Source organism: Mustela erminea, chromosome 21 (assembly GCF_009829155.1).
Source record: "Mustela erminea isolate mMusErm1 chromosome 21, mMusErm1.Pri, whole genome shotgun sequence".
NCBI classification, from domain to species: domain Eukaryota; kingdom Metazoa; phylum Chordata; class Mammalia; order Carnivora; family Mustelidae; genus Mustela; species Mustela erminea.
This window is the reverse complement of record NC_045634.1, coordinates 17,224,682-17,246,697: the sequence shown is the minus strand read 5'-3', so window position 1 is coordinate 17,246,697 and position 22,016 is coordinate 17,224,682. Positions and strand designations below refer to the sequence as shown.

At 35.7% G+C, this 22,016-nt stretch overlaps 1 protein-coding gene across 3 annotated transcripts in view; it reads left to right on the top strand.

The window, feature by feature from the left end:
- VPS37A (VPS37A subunit of ESCRT-I) overlaps positions 1 to 22,016 on the top strand; it is a 73,298-nt gene that overhangs the window by 15,992 nt on the left and 35,290 nt on the right. For all 3 annotated transcript variants that reach the window (XM_032328958.1, XM_032328960.1, XM_032328959.1), the window contains exons 2-5: positions 4,587 to 4,661; positions 6,733 to 6,847; positions 7,499 to 7,599; positions 20,566 to 20,791. In XM_032328958.1, coding sequence (XP_032184849.1) covers positions 4,587 to 4,661; positions 6,733 to 6,847; positions 7,499 to 7,599; positions 20,566 to 20,791 — 517 coding nt within the window. The remainder of the gene's footprint in view (positions 1 to 4,586; positions 4,662 to 6,732; positions 6,848 to 7,498; positions 7,600 to 20,565; positions 20,792 to 22,016) is intronic.

The following is a 22,016-nucleotide window of genomic DNA, read 5'->3' as shown; positions in this document are numbered from 1 at the left end:
AGCTATTTATTTGAAATTTCCAGTGTCATTTTTTCATTTTCATATCAATTGCATTGTCTGTGTGTGAATGCAAGTGTTTTTTTGTTTCTCTGAGGATATTACACAAATTTGGAGTCTTCTGTTTGCTCAATTAACTCTTGTGTTTTGGGCTTCTTGAGTTTAGTGGCTGCCTTGCTTTGGTTTGCTTTGTTTACACTTCTTTGATGTGTTTATTTCTGTGTTTGAGATTCCTTGTTGACATGTTGGTGGATATTTATCTCTGTTTATTATAGTCTGCCTCTGGTGATGAATGAAAAAGAATGATTTGCTCCAATATGAGATAAGCTGATAGTTGTCTTCTGGAAATAGAGGCTCTGTGCAACTCAGTAGCTTCCTAAAGCCCTGCCACTTTTGAGGCTACTTTGGTTACAGATATTAGTGCCACCTACTGGTTGGAACAAGGAGGGAACAAGGAGGGAAAAGAGGAGAGTGCTGTCTGTACCTGTTGCACACATCTTCCCGTTCATTACCCCTAGAAATGCTTCCCCCAAGCCTTCCATACTCTTGGTGTGCATTGACTTTCTTTAAAGGCTTGGAAGACCTTCATACTGCGCCTACTTTGTGTTGGTCTTACTTTTAGCTTGTCATCAGTTCCTGTATTTGCTTTTTTTTTTCCTTTTTTTTCCCCTTAATATCACCCTTTTCCTTAAATCTAATCCCATCTTTTTTATCATATAGGAATTCCTCAGAATTTGTCTGCTTTACTCTTTGCTTTCCAGCACTGTTACATATTTGGTTGTTTCGTCTTTTGTGATGTTTCCTAGAGATTTAGGAGGGAAAGGGAAATTGCTTAATCTCAATCTACCATCTTTACTGAAGCATCTGAGTCCTTTATTTGTAAGGTGCACCTATAAGCATTCCTTGATTTACCCAACACTGAGAAATGCACGTTATCAGTATCTTGAATAGACCCTTTTTAGTCATTTGGTTGTTTCTTCTTACTATGTGCCCCTTCAGAGACCACACATATTTCTGTGTTTATGTTTCCTTGCAAGATGGCGGATATTTGGTAGCTGTTTAGTTGAACCAAGTCTTTCTTAGGAAATTTAAGTTGACACAAAGTGTGTAGTTGAAGATAAGTGATTGTACTACAAAAGGAATCTCTTAACCATAACTAGTGCTTCTGTGGCATCTCGGGGTCTATTTGTTTATCGTTTCAAGGACTATCAAAGAAATGATGCCAATTAATCACACATTTGACTAACAGTTATCCGTTGTTTCAGCTTTTTTAAATCCCAGACCTATTCAGAGTCAATGAAGCAATATCGTAGTAATTCACTTCTCTTAGAGAACCTAGAACATAAAAGTATTAATGGAAGGTCATTCAGATTTGCTTTTATAGTGTGATTACAGTATTACTTTAAAATTTATGTGTGTATTTACATCCAAAACACTTCTGTCAGCTCAAAGAATGTTAAAGCATAATTTATAATAGTAGAAATTGGAAACAGTCTCAATAATTGTAGAGAATAGGTTAAACAATGTAGTAAAATATTGTTTATAGCCATTTAAAAAAGACAATGTAAAAACAATTTACTGATTCAGAAAAGAGCAAGTTATAGATTGTGTAGACAGTTCAGTTGCATTTTGTTTTATATAAGGCTGTGAATATAGAAAGATTAGGTTATATACCATTGTGTTAGAGGTTGTTATCTTGGGCATATGGCTTCCTATGTGACTTTTATATCCTCTTTGCTTGTTCCCCTCCCGCCCCATGGGAGTGAATCATTTTTAGATAAGTTTTTTTGTTGTTTTTCTTCCCCCAGAATTTATTAAGCAGCCTGTGAGTGGTGGGGTGCGGGGGAGGGGGAGGGTGGCAGGCAGAGGGAGAGGGAGAGAGAGAATCTCCTCTCTCAGTGCTGAGCCTGATCTGGGGCTTGACCTGAGCCAAAATTAAGAGTCAGATGCTTAACTGATGGAGCTACCCAGGTGCACTTAGAGTAAGTTTTTTAAAAAGTTATTTAAAATAGTAAAAAATCCGAACTCACATTGTGAATATTCAGGGAATGGTTCTTGTTTTAATTAAGCGAACTGACAGATTAATAGGAGAAAAGCATACAAGCTTTATTTAATGTAAGTTTTACGTGAGATGAATGACTTAATAAGGAAGCAAAGATCCAAAGAAATAGACCTGAGTTTTTTATGCTAGGTTTGATGAAAGGTGTGCAGGCATGGAAGAATATAATGGGTTAAGGAATATGAGGTAATTGTAATAATCAAGGGTGTATGGGGGCAGGTAAGCAAGGTTGTTAGTATTCTTTTTGGTGTCTCTTTGTGTTTGAGATAAGAACACTACTTTCCTCTTGGTATGAGGATGGCATATTTCACATGAGGATTTGTATGTTCTCTTTCAGGGAGGAAGTATGAGGCAGGGAGGAGGTTAGAGTAGCCTTCCTGCTTCTCTTTTCTCAGACTCCTTCCACTGAAAATATTCAAGATGCTGAAGTGCCATGTTTGTCAGTAGCATGGCCTGAACTCCCACAATTGTCCTCACTAACCCTATACTGGAATTTGTTAATGATAGTTCACTTCACTAATATTACAAGTATTGCTTTCAGTTATTTATTATACCTCATTTGTGAAGGAAGCTTGTCAAAACTTAATGTCAACATTCTAATTGTAGAGACAATGGAAACACTCTTCACCAATAATTTAAGTAAAAATTAATCAAATTCACTTAAATTTGTTTGCTATAAAAATACACTAAAAAATGGAATTAAAACTTGGATACTACACATTTAGACAGCTCCAACCTAGATGCATGTTCAAAATGCATATTTGATAATAGCTAACATGTGATAATAGCTAACATGTGATAATAGCTAACATTTGATAATAGCTAACATTGAACAATTATTATGGTATTTTGGGGTGGACTTTAGGAGCATTCTCTCATTTACTCTAACAACTGTTTTAGGTAGATAGATATTTTTAACATCCCTATTTTCCATTTGAGAGATAAGACTTAGGTTAAGTAATTTGCATATGATCACGTAAGTAAGGGGTTTAGAGGGAGAATTTGAAGTTGGGGGAGGTTGACTTAGGAAGTCAATGAAGATGTTCTGTTTAGCTTAGAGTTGATGAATGCCAGTTTCCCTTGAAGCATTTATACCTTAGAGTCCTATTATAATATAAAGGAATAGAAAACTTAAGCCGCTTAATTGATTATAAGGTGTTCTACGACTGAGGAGGTTGTCAGTATTCTAGTCCATAACTGAACCCCAAAGAGAAACCTCTATAAAACAGTGGAAGTCCTAATATTGAATATCTTTTTCAGTTAGTTCTCAGCTGTTTCTTCATCTCAATCCTAACCCCATTCCATGGGACGTCAGTATAGAGGCATTAGTGGAAGCAACTAAAAGAATGAAAAGTTAATTATCATGTAACACTAGATCTTCCAATGGTATTCATGCTTGAAAAAGTTTCGTGTCTTTTTGAATATTAAGGTTCTTCTCAGCCTTAACTCAGGAATACTACTTAACATTAGAATTTGAAGTAAGTCCCCAGAAGATTTGGTTGCTAGATTATAATTGTAATAATGTATCCCTGCAATTAGCAATAAAGTAAATTAAATTCTAAATCTAGAATGTTAAAATACAAGGAAATCTGAGTTGGCAATTCTATTTAGTGTCTACTAGCCAAGACTTCCAAAACACTGAGTTAAATAAGATAGGACTTTTTTTCTCACACAAAAAAGAAATTCATTTTGACAATTCTTTAGTCATTAAAGACCCAAGCTACTTCTTTCCTTCTGCTTAGCTCTCCCTAGTGTGTGGCTAACATTCTCAGGGTCATTCATGGTCCAGGATGGCTGTTAGAAGTGCCCCTATCAGGTAGAGTCAGAAGAGGCAAATGGACTCATACTAGGTTTCCCCCCCCCCCCCTTCTAGATGCTTTCCAAGTAATTCTATCCCACAGCCTCCCTGTATCTATCTTATTGGCTGGAACTTAAGTCTATAGCAACAGCGAGCTGCAAAAAAAGGCTAGAACATTGCTACTCAGAGTAAAATCAGACTTTTCTCACTTAGGAAGAAGGGGAGGTTATTTGTTTCTGGAAAGCAGCCAGCAGTCTCTGTCATAAGACAGACATAAGACACAAGACAGTTTAAAGTATTAAGATCCAGACCCAGACTTCCCTATCTGTCTATATAGTTGGGAAGTGGCAGTGTTATAATCAGAGCCCAGGTGTCTTGGTGACTTATATTAGCCAGAGGGATAACTATTGTTTCTACTAATGTTGAATTAGATAAAGTGATAGTTAATCAATCTAGCATTACTATGAGTTTTTTCTTTGCCACTTTACCTGGGAATCTGTCGCCCTCTTCCACCTCCCCCAACACACACACACTTGGATGTCTCAGAATATTATTGCCTTATTTGATAAATCTTTCTGTGTCATTTTTCCTTCAACATATGAGTTATATTGGCTATCTAGATTAGGTGATTAAAATTAATCATTTTAGTAGGCTCTAAAAACATTTAACATTCTTTAACATTTATGGTTTTATAACTTCAAGTGAATTTTTCTCTCAAATTTTTTCCTACAGTATAGCTGAAATACAGAAAGATGTGGAATACAGGTTGCCGTTCACCGTGAACAACCTGACCATTAATATTAATATGTGAGTAGAATTTATCCTATATTTTTTATGTACTAGTACTTTTAAAAATCCTTTCATTATTTTGTTTCTTAGTTATTAGAAGTAAATTGTTTAATGTGAACTTACTTAAAATATTCCTTTTCTAGTATCTATAACTTACCAAAGTCACACAGTTTTGTGAAACAAAAAAAAATTAAAAAAAATTTTTTTAGAGATTTTATTTATTTGACAGACAGAGAACACAAATAGGCAGAGAAGTAGGCAGAGAAAGAGGAGGAAGCAGGCTACCCGCTGAGCAGAGAGCCTGATGCAGAGCTCAATCCCAGGACCCTGACCCCCACTGAAGCCAGAGGCTTAACCCACTGAGCCACCCAGCTGCCCTGTGAAACAAAAATTTTTAAAGACATCATTATAAAGTGTATGGTTATAAGAAAGAAACTATATAAGAAGAAATGCAGTAAGAAGATGTAATAATAGTGTCATTGTTTTTATTGATTTGCACTAAAGTCTTCGCCGGAAGTAGCCTAAAAGAGAAAGGCTGAAAATGACAAACAATCAAAGGGATCACGTATGGAAAACTATTAGAGGTATATTCACCTCTGCATCAGAAACAAGTGAAAATATTCTAGTCTTCAGCAAGAGATAAACTATATCAACCAGAAAGTTCAAGGCTGAATTTGATCTACTAATTAAAGAAAAAAATTAAGATAAAAATTACAGTTGTGAGGTTATTTAAAAGACAGGATTGGATCGAATGATTGCTGAAGTACCCAAATAACTATAAGTGTAACTATTAGTCTTTAGCATGAAAATATTAAGTTATTACCTCAAATTGCATTAGGTGGCTGGGTGCTAGAGTAGGTGTTTGAATGAGGTAAGAAGCACCTAACTGAAGACAAGAACCATGGCTTATTCATCTTCATATTTCCATTGTCTAGCACAGTACCCACATGGAGAAGACCTTATAAATCCTAGCTGAATAAGTGAATGAACGTATGAATGTTTAATAGTGCCAAGCATTATGCTGTGTTATCTTGATGAAGGAGCTTTTTCAGTCCTCACAGCAGCGCTGCAGATTGGGCAAATTACAGACACATAGGTAGTGAATAGCATAGTCAGGATACAGACCCAGATTGTTTGGGTTCCAAAAGCCATTCATTATATTTTATTTATGAAACTAGTTTAACATCTTTAACTATTTGAATGAAGTAGTTTTATCTCCATCAAATGTCCTAGTAGGGCTAATTAGGAAAAGTGAAAAAGGACCCAGTTTTCTTCATGACAATGCTGCTGGATAAATTGTTTTCTGAGCTAACGGAAAACAAAGAGACAGTCTTAAAGGGGCATATTCTTCTGAGTTTAGAGAGATTTAGAAATCAGACTTCCATAGCCAGTAAAATCCATTTAAGACATCAGTACTGAATTTTAAATTTGTGGCAGTTCATAAATGTTAATATTTTCTTTTTCTTTCTTTTTTGGTATTGAGAATTTACTGTTCTTTACTTGAAACCATAAGATTAACAGATGGGAGAGTTGTGTTAGTGGGGACAATTACAGGAGAGCCTTACAGAACCAAGGCATAATGACACCTACAGTGTTTTAATTGCAGTGCTTTTGCTTTTATCTACTTACTCTTTAAAAATTCAATAGATGGTATAATAATTCTTGGCAGTATTTCATAAGTAGGAAAACCGCAAAAAAATTATATGGCCAGAAACTGTGGTTCAATAGACAGACTGGTTAAAATGGTTCACCTGATACAGATACTTGATCTGATTTTATCTGAGATTTTGCATGGCTTGGTATATTGTTTTCGGAAGCAATTAATTGACATGGTGTGAAGAATGTCTTATAACTCAGGGTATACATATTTTACATTAATATTTTACTGTATTGAATTGCTTTATAATCTTGTTGCTAAAGTATATCTTCTTGTATATTTTCAATCAACAACCATAATAGAGCACTTACTATTGTGAATAATTAATCCAGATGAAAGCATGAAAATTTAATTTGCTTTTAACTCTGTTTTAGAATTATGATTATTGTAATATAACACTTGTCTTTTTTTCATCTGTTCTACATTTAACAGATTGCTCCCTCCACAATTTCCTCAGGAAAAACCAGTGATCAGTGTTTATCCACCCATACGACATCACTTAATGGATAAACAAGGGGTATATGTTACCTCTCCATTAGTAAATAATGTAAGTATATAGTATAATTTATAGTATATAGTATATAGTATAGTACAAGTATATAGTATAATTTATTTAAGAGTAGTGTAATAGGTGTATTACTTTACTACTACATATTTTAGAAATCTAAAATGCATTTAAAATCTCATTTGGAGTAAGTAATTTTCAAAAAAAAAAAAGGTCACTGTATCTAAAGATAATACTGATTTGAAGGTTATTTGTTTTTCTGTGATGAGGACCTGTTAATGTTAGAACTTTGGTTCACAGTAGATTTTTCTGTAGTTGTTAAGAGGGGATAAAATTCAAATATGCCTTAAAGTTCTTAGGATACATAAATGACTGATTAATGTGAAGGACTGTAACTTAAATGTACTCTCAGTATTGACCTTTAAACCTTCAAATTATTTTTTAAAAGTGTGGAAATATTTTAGCTCTGTTGTTGGTTAAATAGATTTTCAACTGATTTATGGTATTGAGTCTATAGGAAAATATTGTAAGTTATGGATAGCTAATCTGGTCATTTGACACAATATCCTTTGTTTTTCATTCAATTCTTGATGTGCAGAAGTAGATTTAAGATTAAGTTTTAGAATGACATTTATCCTAATAAGACTGACTCTGGAAGTGATTTTGATCATTCTGTATTGCTGTTAATTTTAGTTTACAATGCACTCAGATCTTGGAAAAATTATTCAGAGTCTATTGGATGAGTTTTGGAAGAATCCTCCAGTTTTAGCTCCTTCTTCAACAGCATTTCCATAGTAAGTATATTTATATCAAAAAAAAATTTTGTACAGATTTTTTTAATTTACTTTTATCAAAGTAATCATAATACAGTTTAATTTTTCAAATGATATTAAAAGGCACTTCTCTTCATTTCCACCTTCACGCAGATATATTCATACTTTTCAGAGGCAACTGTGTTTTCTTCTTTTAGCAGCTTTCCCAATATTTACCTCCATCTTTTTGAATAATTTAAACATAATATATTCATACATGTCTTGATTCTTTAATTTTAGGTATTATATACATCAACTTCCTGTTATGATTGATGAGGATTTTAGTTATCTTTATCTTTCATAATGTTCCTTTCCCCTCATTTTCTTAGTGACCGATACCATGATCTTAAATTCATTTTGGTATTTTCATTACTTTGATTCTGTAAATATTCCCCATTGCTGAGCCAAGTACTTTGTTATGATTACATTTTCTTTATGATATAATTTTTTGCTTTTTCTGGAGCTAATAATTCCTTTTGTTTTTCCATTGGTTGTTTTATCTTTTTAGTTTTCCACATCTTTCAGCAGCTCTGAAAAAGACCTCTCAGATTATTTTTCCACATCATCACACCGTGATGACATGTATTTTTCTTGTGAATCTGCAGTTTGGTTAGAGATTACTGGAAATAACTTGGTTTTGTTCCACTTTTTGCATTAGCTATTGTGGCTTGAAGTCTAGGGGTTGGAATCCTCTCAAGGCTCACTTAATTTTCATGTCTGGCAGTTGAAGTCAGTCACAAAGTCCCACCAAGGTTCAAAAGGGAGGAAATAGATTCCATCTCTTGATAGAGTGGCAAAGATCAAGAGCTCTGTGGATATTTTGGAAAATACAGTCTGTCACAGTTCTTCTGGGACCAAGAATTTACTTTTCTCTTATATGCAGAAATGTACTCAGCCCCTTCCCTAAAACTTCCAGACTTTGTCACATTATAGAATCAGGCTCATGTTGAGGGTCCAGGGTTTCTGTATTCAAGTCAGATTCAGGTATAGATGAGGTTTCTTGTGTATTTTCCTCAAATGTAATTTTTTTGGTGTGAATTAAAGAGACAGGGTAGTGGGTAATTGTCCCTCACACACCTATCATAGGGTAGTACTGTAGGCCTAGGCTAACAGCTATAGGCCCTTCCACTGAAAAAGAGAGGAAATGGGAGCTACTGAGGAGCCACTGGTTCATAGAAGTTCTGAATCCAGTTGAGCTTGTTGCCATTTCTTTGATTGGGACTTAGTTTCACTTAATGGGAATGATTGTTCATGGAGTAATCCTGGCTTCTTCAGTTTGCCTTCTGCATCATGCTTCCTTTCCATAAAATGTAGTCCTTACTTGCAGATGAGCAGTTTTTTCAGCCTGCTTTCAGCATTATAGAAGTTAAGGGTCCACAGGCCACTTTTCATTTGATATTGTCTCTCTCTCCTTTAGACCAAGATGATAAAATTATTTAAATGTATTTGTGGTTTTCTTATGAATCGACTTTTTCATCTATTTCTTTAGACAAAATTAATACCACAAGTTTGCGAAATAAGCCATTGGGCTTCCCATTAGGCTGCTGAGAAACAACTTCCTTAAGATTCTTAGAAGCCCTCAAAAGCCTTTTTTCCCTTACCAGATAGTTCTCTAAGGCACTGCCTCAGTTTTTCAGATGGGTTAACAAAGGATCTTTTAATCTCCTTAATGGAAATGGTCAAACATGAAATAAGTAAATATTTCAAATTTTCCAAGTGATATGTATATATTGTACATATTATATATAGGAATCATCATACCCAGTAGTGGAATTATTGGATCATATGGTATTTCTATCTTTAATATTTTGAAGAAGCTCCATTCTGTTAACCACAGTAGCTATCCTAATTTACACTCCCATCAACAGTGCAGGAAGAGTTCCTTTTTCTCCACATACCTACTAACACTTGTTATTTCCTTTCTTTTTGATTCTAGCCATTCTGGCAGATATAAAGTGATTCTTTCTCTCTCTCTCTCTTTAATGATTATCTCTTTGTGGTTTTGATTGTCTTTATCTGATGATTAGCACCTACACATTTATCACAGTATTATTTACAATATCCAAGATATGGAAGAAACCCAACTGTCTATTGAAAGATGAATGGATAAAGAAGGTGTGGTATATATACAATGAAATATATATACAATGAAACCCACCCTGGGTTTCATCTTCTCTTTAAAGCTCTTTCTTAATTTGAGACTTTTGGAGAAGGCAGGAATGAGAGACATTTTAATTTTTTTAAACCCAGGAAACCTTCTTTATTTTTAGCAGTTCTTTCTTTTTCTCTTCTCTCAGGTTTTATTGCAGCCAACTAGAAGTAAGGTGGCACCGTTAACACGGGCTGATCATCCAGTTCACTAAATACAGGCACACTGTGGATTCTGTTCCCAATCACCATAATAAAGTGAAAATCACAGTACAGTGAATGAAATGAATTTTGGGGTTTCCCAGTGCATATAAAAGTGATGTTTGCACTATACTGTAACCTATTAAGTGTGTGATAGCATTATGTTAAAAAAAAATGTACGTGAAGGGGAGAGAGGCGAAGATGGTGGCATAGGAGAATCCTAGCTTACCTTCCAGGAATTCCAGGAATACAGCTAGGTAACACTCACATCAGCATGAGTGATCCAGAAAATGACCTGGAGATTGGCAGGAGGAACTCCACAACCTAAGAGCCACATCAAAGAAGGTCAGATGCAATTTACTGTGGCTGTCTCTGGATGAGCGGAAGCCAGGAATACAGTGAGTGGAGAGAAACATGATCACACCAGAAACCCTACATGGGGATGGCAACGAACCCCCAAAACATTTGGCTTTGAAAGTAAGAGAGGTCATTTTTGTGAGTTCTTAGAACCAATGGGACTTAAAGCCTAGAATTCTGAAAATCTGCAGGTTCAGTTCTGGGAAAGCCTCGAGGGCCTCGGGAGGTGGAGTCCCTGCCAGAAACTCAACCCAAGGAGGTCCCATACCAAGACATACAGTAATTAAAATGGCAAAAAGTCGTGATAAAGAAAATGTTAAAAGCAGCAAGAGAAGACAAGATGGTTACATACTAAGAAACTGCATAAGGGTATTGGTGAATTTTTCATCAGAGACTTTGAATATATTATGCCATTCTCTTCTGACCTACAAAGTTTCTGATGTGCTAAGTTTCTAAAGTGCTAAAAGGGAAGAATCTGTAGTCAAGAATACTCTATACAGCAAAGCTATCATCCAGAATAGAAGGAGAGATAAAGAGTTTCCCAGAAAAAGAAGAATAAAGGAGTTCATGACTGCTAAACCAGCCCTACAAAAAATATTAAATGGGACTCTGAGTCTATGGGTGAGTGTATGAAAAATGAGTGTATCTGTAAAAAAGGGTATCACAAAAGAATGCAAAATATGAAGCCAGATACATAAAATGTATAAGGAAAGGAATAAAGAATGGGTCCAAACTTAAGTGTGATCATCAACTTAATATAGACTGCTATATGCAGAAAATGTTATACAAACCTAATGGTAACCACAAATTTAAAACCAGTAATAGATAAGCAAAGAATAGAGAAAAAGGAATCCAAGTGTATCACTGAAGAAAATCAGCAAACCATGAAAGAGAGCAAGAGAAAGAAGGATTAGAGAAAAACTAGATATAACCGTAAAACAAGTAACAAAATGGCAGTAAATATATAACTATCAAAATTACTTTGAATGTAAATGGACTAAACGCTCCAATCAAAAGTCACAGGATGACAGAATTTATTTAAAAAAAAAAAAAGACCCATTTATCTGCTGCCTAAACAGGTTCATTTCAGTCTTAAAGACAGGATCTTCCAGCAGATTGAAAGTGAGAGGATGGGGAAATATTTACCTTGCCAATGGATGTTGAAAGAAAGGCAGAGTAGCTATACTCTTATTAGACAAAATGGACTTTAAAACAAGGGCTGGTAAGAGATAAAAAAGAACACTATATAATAATAAAGGGGACAATCCAATAAGAGGATATGACAATTATAAATATTAATGCACCCAACTTGGGAATACCCAAATACATAAAACAGTTAATAACAAATATAAAGGAACTAAATGATAGTAATATAATAATTGTAGGGGGCTTTAACACCCCACTTAAATCGATAGTCATATCGCCCAAACAGAAAATCAAGGTAACAGTGGCTTCGAATGGCATACTGGACAAGATTAATTTAACAGATATATTAGGAACATTCTGTCCTAAAGTAGGAGAATACATATTCTTTTCAACTGCACATGGAACATTCTCTAGACTAGATCACATATTAGGCCACAAAACAAGTCTCAACAAGTTAAAAAAGATTGAACACATACCAAGCATCTTTTCTGAAACTAGAAATCAACCACCAGAAAAAAATCTGGAAAGAGCAAATACATGGTAACATGCTGCTAAACAGTTAATGGGTCAGCCAAGAAATCAAAAAAGAAATAAAAAGTTACATGGAAACAAATGAAAATGACAACACAATGATCTAAAATCTTTGGGTTGCAGCAAAAGTGGTTCTAAGAGGGAAGTTTATAGCAATATAGGCCTACCTCAAGAAGCAAGACAAATCTCAAACAACTTAATCATATTTAATGGAGGTAGAAAAAGAACAAACAAAACTGAAAACCAGTAGAAGGAAGAAAATAATAAAGATTAGAGCAGAAATAAATAATAAACTAAATAAAAACAAACAAAAAACCCAATGGAACAGATCAGTGAAACTCAGGAGCTGTTTCTTTGAAAAAATCAATAAAATTGATAATCCTCTAGATTCATCAAGAGAAAAAGAGAAAGGACTCAAACAAAATCTGCAGCTTCCTCCCCCTCTCTCAGCCTTCACAGAACTGAAGAGTGTTAGGACCTTGCTTTGGATTAGGCTTTGGCTTAAGGGGATGTCATGGCTGATTAATCTTCTGTCTAATCCTCTAAAATTTTCTCCACATCTCCAATAAGGCTGTTTTACTTTTCTTACCATTTTGCATGTTCATTGGAGTACCACTTCTGATTTCTTTCAAGAAGCCTTCCTTTCCACTTACAAGTTGGCTGTTTGGCCCAAGGGGCGTAGCTTTTAGCCTGTCTCAGTTGTTTTTTGTCTATTTATTTATTTATTTATTTTAAACATTCCATCCTCACTAAACTTAATCATTTTGATTTAAAGTGGGAGACACGTGAGTCTCATTTTCATTTGAGTATGTAGAGGCCATTGTTATTAATTGTCCTAATTTTATGTCTCAGGGAAAACAGAGGCCCGGGCCAAGAGAGGCAGATGGGGAACAGCTGGTCAGTGGAGCAGTCAGAACACACGTTTATGGATGAAGTTCACTTTCTTATATGAGTGCAGTTCATGGCGCTCTAAAACAGTTGACATAGTAACATCAAAGATCACTGATCATAGATCACCATAACAAAAATAATAATGAAAAAGTGTGAAGTGAAGTACTGTGAGCGTATCAAAATGTGACACAGAGATATGAAGCGAGCAAAGATTCAGTATCTGTGAAGCATAATAAAATGAGTTAAGCCTGTACATTGTCTCCTTTCCCCATTATCGCAGGTAACTTTTTTGGTACCTTTCTACTAATACATGACAAAGTTCCCATTCCAGCATTTTCCTCACTTTCCTGTAAGTGCTTTTTGACCAGTCCTCCAAGGCCCTTAGACTACTGTTAACCATCTCTTTAAGGGTACATTTGGCTTTCACCTGTCAAGTTTCAAGGCCACTCCCAATTTTAGATTTCTCTCTTTCTCTCTTTAATATCATAGCAGCTTTCTACTTCTAGGTGCTAAAATCTGTTCTGGCAACTAAGGCTTCATAACAAATTACCCTGCAAATTTTGGCTGAAAATGTTGAACACATGAACTTTGCGTACTAATCTTCATCTCTGGAAGGGGTTCATCAGAGAGCTCTTGTATGCTCTTGTATGCTTATCATCAGTGAGCTCTCACCCTATCATCGGATGGCCTAACCTAGGGATGCCGGATGTGGCCTCTCTCTATGACCTAGGCTACCTTACAACATAGTTGTGGTCCTTAGAATGAACATCTTGAGAGCTATGAGGAAGTCATATTGCCTTTTATGACTTGGCTGCTGAAGAAGTCATTCACTGTTACTTTTGCTGCATTCAGTTTGTTGAGGCAGTCGCAATGTCGTGATCGGTTTCAAGGGAAGGAAAATGGGTTTTTCTTCTTGGTTGGTGGAGAGGTAAGGTTCTGAAAGAGCATAAGACCAGAAATATTGGTGTGTCCAATGTTTGAAAATACAGTATGCCACAGATTCTTAGAAGACAAATTTTGAGACTTAAAAAAAAAATCTGTAAATGTCTTTAATATATCCTTCAGAGTTAAAAATCTGTATAGTTCAAATTCTAAGCTAAAGTGCTTTTCTATTCAGAATTTTGAAGATGTTGCTATATTGTCTGTATGGCTTCTATTACTGCAAATTGTCCAATGCCATTTTTTTTTTTAAGAGTCTATTTATGTATTTGACAGTCGGAGATCACAAGTAGTCAGAGAAGAAGGCTGAGAGAGAGGAGGAAGCAGGCTCCCTGCGGAGCAGATGTGGGGCTTGGTCGATCCCAGGACCCTGGGATCATGACCTGAGCCAAACACAGAGGCTTTAACACACTGAGCCACCCAGCACCCTGCCATTTTGATTTTTGATTTTTGATTTTTGATCCTTTGTGAATTTTAGAAAAAATTTTTGGCATTCTGAAATTTAATCATGATGCTGCTTGTTGGTCTTTTCATTCCCTTTTCTCAGAATATTTCTTGGCTTTATATCCTAGTCCTACTTAATTTCCAAGAAGTTGCTCTTGCTCAGGAGTCAGGTGGCTTCTTGCACACTGCCTGGGAATCTGCTTAGCTAGATTATTAGATTAGGTGCGTCAGCCCCAGCCCTCATCTCTCTTCGCTTGTGTCTTTGTCCTGGAGATATAAGCCTCACGAATATTCTTTATCTAAAAACTGTATACCCTGTTTTCTGTCAGGGTAGGGTTGGATATAAGTTCATTCACCTTATTTGAAAATAAAAGCCACTAAGTTTACTTATTCCCATTTTAGATAAGTTCTATGATTAATGTACAGGCTATTAAAATTCAGGTTTGATGCATTTCTTAGATTATTTAATAGGTTGTATCTGCTGCTAAGGTCAAAATAAAGCAAATTGGTTCACAATAAAGACTTCAAGGATAATGCAAATACTCCCTTATGTTGGTCATATTGTTTCCAAATAACTTGTTTTATATATATCTATATATCTGTAGATATATATACAGACACACACATATATAAATATTTATGTCATATATATATCTATATCACTAGCATACCTTTAGATAAAAGTTTTAACATAAAGATGAGCCATTGTTTAAATAAATAAGCTAAATTAGAAAGCTCATTTTAACTTTTTCAATAGATCATATATTTACTTGAATGAAAATTCAAAAAATATAAAGGGAGTAAAAAACCTTTCTTCTACTTCTTTCTCCCTTACAACCTGGTTTTTCTTCTTGCTGGTATCCAAAGCTTTTTGGTTTGGGTGAATATGCATAGAATTTCCAAGATGTTTTATGACCAACAAAGAGATATGTATGTGGAGTATTTTATTCCCTCCTTCTTTACACAAATGGTAGCATACTATTCCTCTTCCCCCTTTTTTCCTTCACTGAATGGTATAGTTTGGAGAGTTTTCCATGTTGGTACTTAAAGCACTTCTTCATTCTTCTTTATGACCACAAAGTACTTGTTTTATAGATGCAGTCTAATTTATAAACAGGACTTCTGTTGAGGGATATTTTTGTTGTTTACACTCTTTCCTAAGAGGCCCACTTTCTTTACCCTCAGTGCAAGAGTGAATAACCTTAAAAATAATATTCTAGGGTGCCTGGGTGGCTCAGTGGGTTAAAGCCTCTGCCTTTGGCTCCGGTCATGATCCCAGGGTCCTGGGATCAAGCCCCACATTGGGCTCTCTGCTCAGCAAGGAGCCTGCTTCCCCCTCTCTCTTTGCCTGCCTCTCTGCCTACTTGTGATCTCTGTCTGTAAAATAAATAAATAAAATCTTAAAAAAATATATTCTAGCCAAATGTTAGTATATTTCTTGGATACATTCTCAAAGTGGCATGTACATTTGTAATTTTGACAAATACTGTAAAATTGCCCTATAGAGTAAGTTGCACCCATTTCTACTACTATACACAGTGCTTACTTCCCCTTATTCTTTGCCAATACAGTATATTATTGGGATGGATCTTTGCCAATTTATAAGTAGAACATGTTATGTTAGTATAATTTTAGTTGTGTTTATCTTACTTACAATGAAGTTGAGTATCTTTTCCTCTGATTGAGAGATGTTTTTCTTTCCTTTTTTGTAACCCGTGTCTTCTGTCCTCTTTTTCATTTTGCTATTGAGTTGTTAGTCTATCAATTTGTAGGAACTTTTTATGTATTAGAGAAATTACTCCTGTGTCTGTGATATGAGTTTCAAGTATTTTCCACCAACTTCTTGTCTTATAATCAGCTTTGTCTTGTGAGGTTTTTGTTTTTGTTCTTTCTTAATGTCAAGCAATTAACCGTTTTCTCTTACGACTTTGGAATTTGGGATCACGGAAAGTCCTTTCCCACCCCAAGCTTATTATTTCTCAATAATTTTTTCTGATTCTGGTAAGATGTGGTTTTAAGCATTTAAATCTTTGATAAATTTGGTTTTTATCCTGTTCTGAATATAATGATCTGTCTCCAATTCAGTTTTTTCCAGGGTCCCAACACTGATCTTTTTTTCAATTTATTTCACATCTGTCTTCTATCCTTATTCCCTTATGTGTTTGGGGCTTTTTCTGGATTTTTTATTCAATTCCATTGATCTGCATATCCATTTACCACTATTTGCTCTAAAAAAAGTTGTCTTTTCCTTTTTTTTTTAAATTGTAAAGATTTTATAATTTCTTTTGCTTATTCTCTTCTTAACCCTTTTTCAGATACTTTTTTTTTTTACTTAATTGTCCATATGAACTTTAGTATCATTGTATGTTTCAAAATTTGTAATAATTATTTTCCAGCATAATTCCAATTCATGTTAATTTATGTCATTAAATGAAACAGTAATACTCCGGTTTAAAAATTGTTCAAACTTCATAGATTTTGGAATGTATTTCAGTACCCTGATATGTGAGTTTTCCAACACCACCAAGTAATTCGCCATTTGTCAGCAGACAGTGACTGAGCTTCCTATAAATTTAATTCAGTTCGGATGCTCTCTACATGAAGATAGGGTCAATTTCCATGAGTAAAGGCTCAGTCTTAGAAGACTGCTTCGCTTCGAACACCAATCAAATCCAGAGGTTGTTTATCTGCTTCTGACCCACTGACTATAAAATCAGAACCCCCCGCAGGTTCCATTAATGTGTTAGGGCTCAGAGAAATACTTACGTTTACCAGTTTATTATAAAAGGGCATTATGAAGGATGCAGATGAATAGCCATGTGAAGCCATGCACAGGGCAAGACTGGGAGAGTCCCATTATGTAGAAGCTTCTTTCCCCATGGGCCAGGATGCACCACCCTCCCACCATGTGGACGCTTCACCAACAACGGTTTGTCGCATCTCATTGTTCAAGAGTTTTCATAGAGCTTAGTTTGCGGCCCCTTATTCCCTGAGGTTGGTGGGTACAGCTGATCATCATTCCAGCCCTTCGTCATTATGTCTTTCTAGTGACATACCCCATCCTGAGTACATGGGAGCCCAGACAGAGTCACCATTAATCTTTTTGAGTTACTGTTTTCAGTTTTTTGGATAAATCCCAGAAGTAGAATTGCTGGATCATATGGTAATTCTATTTTTGATGTTTTTTTTGAGGAACCTCCAGACTATTTTCCACGGTGGCTGCCCCAATTTACATTCCCACCAAGAGTATATAAGGGTTTCCTGTTCTCCACATCTTCCACAACCACTTACTTCTTGTCTTCTAGTGATAGCCATTCTAACCAGTATTGCATGATATTTCATTGTGGTTTTGATCTGGATTTTCACGATGATTAGTGATGTTGAACATCTTTGTATGTATCTATTGGCCATCTATATGTTATCCTGTAAAAAATATTAATATCGCCTGCCCATTTTTTAACTGGACTATGTTTTGCTATTGCAGGATTTCTTTACATAGTTTGGGTACTAACTCCTGATTATTAGATATATTATTGCAAATATCTCTCCCATTTAGTAAGATGTCTTTTTGTGGTGTTGATAGTTTCTTTTGCTGTGCAGAAGTTTTTTAGTTTGATATGGCCCCACTTGCTTATTTTTGCTTTTGTTGCCTTTGCTGTTAGTATCAGATGCAAAGAATGATCAAGATTTCAAGAATCTTACTTCCTGTGTTTTCTTCTAGGAGTTTAATGGTTTCAGGTCTTAAATTTAAGTCTTTAATCCACTTTGAATTAATTTTTGTATGTGCTGTAAGGGAATGGTAATTTCATTCTTTTGAGTGTGGCCGTCCATTTTCCCCAGTACTGTTTATTGATGAGGCTGTCCTTTCCCCATTGTATATTCTTGGCTACAGTATATGTATAAGTTTATTTCTGGGTTTTGTATTCAATCCCATTGATCTATTTGTACAGTTTTATGCCAGTAACATTCTGTTTTGACTGCTATAACATCGTAGTACAGTTTCAAATCAGAGATTTTTTTTTTTTTTTTTTTCATTTTGCTGCTCTGATTGGGTGAGTTTCTCTGCCCTGTCTTTGAGTACACTCATTTCTTCTGCTTTATTCAGTCTGCTTTTGAAATCCTGTAGTGGCTTTTTTTTTTTTTTTTTTTTTAACCTCTGTGACTTCTGTTTGGTACTTTCTTATATTTTTTATCTCTTTGTTGAAGTTCTTACTGTGTTCATCCATTCTTCCCCCCAAGTTCATTGAACATACAATACTTTGAACTCTTATCAGGTAAATTACTTATTTCCATTTTATTACATTCCCCCCCCCCCCTGAAGTTTTTGTTCATTTGTTTTGAACCTATTTTTCTTTTTCTACATTTTTCCTTGACTCTCTATGTTGGTTTCTATGCATAAGATAAAACAGCCACTTCTCCTAGTCTCAAGGACTGCACTAGGAAATGAACCTTATCATTTAGCCCTGCCCTACTTCTTGATTATCTCAAAAATCGTTATATTGTTCAAGAAGCCTATTGTATTTTTAATAGCTCCCAGTATTTGAGGGTATGTCAGGATCTGAGAGGATCTCAGCTAGTCCCCGGATTCAGGCTGTTTAGAAGCCAAACCCTCAGCCAGACCCTCAGGTAGCTGCTTTTAAAGTATGCAAATATAGATAGTCCCCTGGGGCTGCAAGTGTAGGCCTGCTGGCCACCAATGCCAGGCGATCTGGAGGTCTGGTCCCTAGGGAGAGTGCAAAGTTAGAGCCCCAGATGATTGTATAAAGCTTCTTTCTTGAAGATACTGGTGAGCTGGAGTGAGACTGAGGGAGTGTGCAGAGCTGGCATCCCCCAACCTGTTTCCTGGGAGTGCCTTCATAGGCCCCTAGTTGTATGTCAGACCAGAAGCCCTCTCATCAAGCCAAAGCTTTTAGACATGTTTATCAGACTCTTTCACAGGAAGACTAGGGATGTATTCAATTTGCCCTCTGGGCAGGGCCTTGGGGGTGGTAGCCTGCCAACAACTAACTGTCTCATTGTTTTACAGTCGCATGGGACCCAGGAATGCAAGCCTTGGTCTCCAGAGTCATGCCCTCAATGGGTATCTCGTGGATGGCAGCCACCAAACCTGGGGCCACCGGCCATAAAAACCAAGCACCATATGTACATGGGAGCTTCCTTCCAAGAGATATTGGTGCTCTGGAGTGTGACAGAGGGAGAACACCCTTTGGCCCTAGAGCATATCCCAGTGGGTCCTGGATGGGGGTTAAATTAGGTACCTGTCCCTCAAGCTGACACTTTAAGATTAGGAAATGAGACTCTTCCACCTAAAATCTGGGTGCCTCTCAAACAGCTGTTTCTGTGCTAGGTTCTGGGGTAGATTCTTTGGTTTTTAACGCTAGATGTTTTGGGGGCTGTTCTTTGAGAAGCAGGGCATAAAAGATGGACTGCTAGTGTGGGGTTTAAGCTCTTTTTCTTCAGGAAGAAGCTTCAGGTTTTGAGTTTTCTCCTGTTTATAGGTCTCTATGTCAAGGTTTGGGTTTACAGTGAGGTTATATCTCAGGCTTTCCCACTTCAATATCGATTTGTCATATTCGCTAGATTTGTAGGAGCTGTACAACTAAATCTTAGGACTTTTTTTCCTTGGGGAAATTGTTCCATATTCCTGTAGATTTAGTGTGTTCATGGGAGGAGGTGATTTCAAGGTCTTGCTATCTTGTCATCTTGAACCAGGACCCAGATATTTATTTCATTGTGAAAATAAATATTGCTTTCTGATTCAATCCCAAGTGCTGTACCACTTTTTCTAATCTATATACTTAGTTTTTTATATGTATTTATTTTTTATATATTAACATTTTTAGTAGTTCTTATATACATTTAACTATTTTCCATTTACTAGAAAAGCAGTCATGACTTTCAGTTATATTTTCCAAATAAAGTGAGAGCTACTGTTCAAACAACCTGTCTTGAATACATTTCCTGGATTAAATTTCTCCGTTCTCTTTATGAAGACAATGGTTGATGGTAATAGAATGCTCAAAACCCAAAAAGAGCTTGTCTATTCACTTCTACTATGACTAGTTGAATTATATGTTTTCCAAAACACTTTCCTTTTTTATGGAAACCATACTTCTATTTGGGGAGAGTCACATTTTATCAGTGTATAGAATATTTAATTCAGTTACATGATTATAGTAACAAGATTCTGTCTCTATGGCATGACCATTGTTAGTTAGAACCATTTGGGAATAATTTTATAAGTTTACCCCTAAAGTCTAATTTTTTTTTTTTTCTCTTTTTTCTCTTTAGCCTATATAGTAATCCAGGTGGGATGCCTCCTTATGCCTCTCAGGGTTTCCCATTTCTTCCTCCATATCCCCCACAAGAAGCTAACAGGACTATCACTTCTTTGTCTGTTGCTGACACTATTTCTTCTTCAACAACAAGTTATACACCAGCCAAACCTGCTGCTCCTTCTTTTGGCGTCCTTTCAAATCTGCCATTACCTGTTCCTACAACAGACACTTCAGCACCGGTAAGTATCTTCAGTTTCTATATTTTTGTATCCTTGAAAATTCATCCAATTGATGTATATTTATTATATGCCTTCTCATGCCAGCCATTAAGTAATGCACAAAACATAAAAAGATTAAATCACATTTTCAACTCAAATAAAAAACTCAGAGGAAACCAGCAAATTATCAAGTAATTGCAAATAAGGAACTTCCAGTAGAGTAGAAGAGAGAGTCTAGAGTTAACGGTGAAAACAGATGAGGAAACTGTCAGTGCTCCCAGGAACTGAGGTAGACCTAGAAGGGGGTGCTTTTATAAAAAATGTGTTTCTGCTCTTTCACCACTTTATCCTTAGTGCCTCAAACCATACTTGATAGCATATAGTAGGTGCTCACTTAAAATGAGGCAGATAAATTAACATATTTGTTTGTTTATGTTTAAGGCCAGTTTTTGATAGATGGTAATTAATTTGTCGGGATGAAAGGAGTTATATAAAGCTTTCCATATAGAGGCAGTAGTATTAAGAAAGTTGCAAAGGCATAAATCAAATTGCATTTTTGTGAAACTGCCTTTAATAGTATCTCTCTGGCTGTCATGTAGGAAATAGGCAAAGGCACAAAAAATGATCACCTAAGAGACATAGGTATCAGATTGTGGAGAATCTGTTCGCTACCTGCCCAGGGCCTCAGGTGTCTCATTGATTTAAAAGAAATTTCTGTTCTTAAATAAGCTGGTAACTGTTGGCATGTGGAATATTACTGAGGGACTAATACTTTATGAATAAAACATATAAATGATTTTAAAACCTCTGTTTTAACCTTAAGTGAGTATCACCCACAGTAATACTGACATATTATAAACCTTATATCCAGCTTTACTAATTTTAGTGTTTGTAATTATTTATTTAGTTAGTTTTCCCATTCTTCTTCTTCTTTTTTTTTTTTTTTAAATTTCTTTTCAGTGTAACAGAATTCACTGTTTATGCTCCACACAATACTTGCTCTCCATAATACCCACCACCAGGCTCCCCCAACCTCTTACCCCTGCCCCTTCAAAACCCTCAGATTGTTTTTCAGATTAGGCCCAAGTGAACTTTGTTTTTCCAGTACCTTTCATCATTGTATTAATGAATATTGTGAACAGATACTGTGAATATCATGAATTACAGTTTGTAGGATAAACAAAATTACAAGAGAACTTTCCAAGAATCCTCAATTTTAAAAAGTCATTTATAAAACAATGGATTA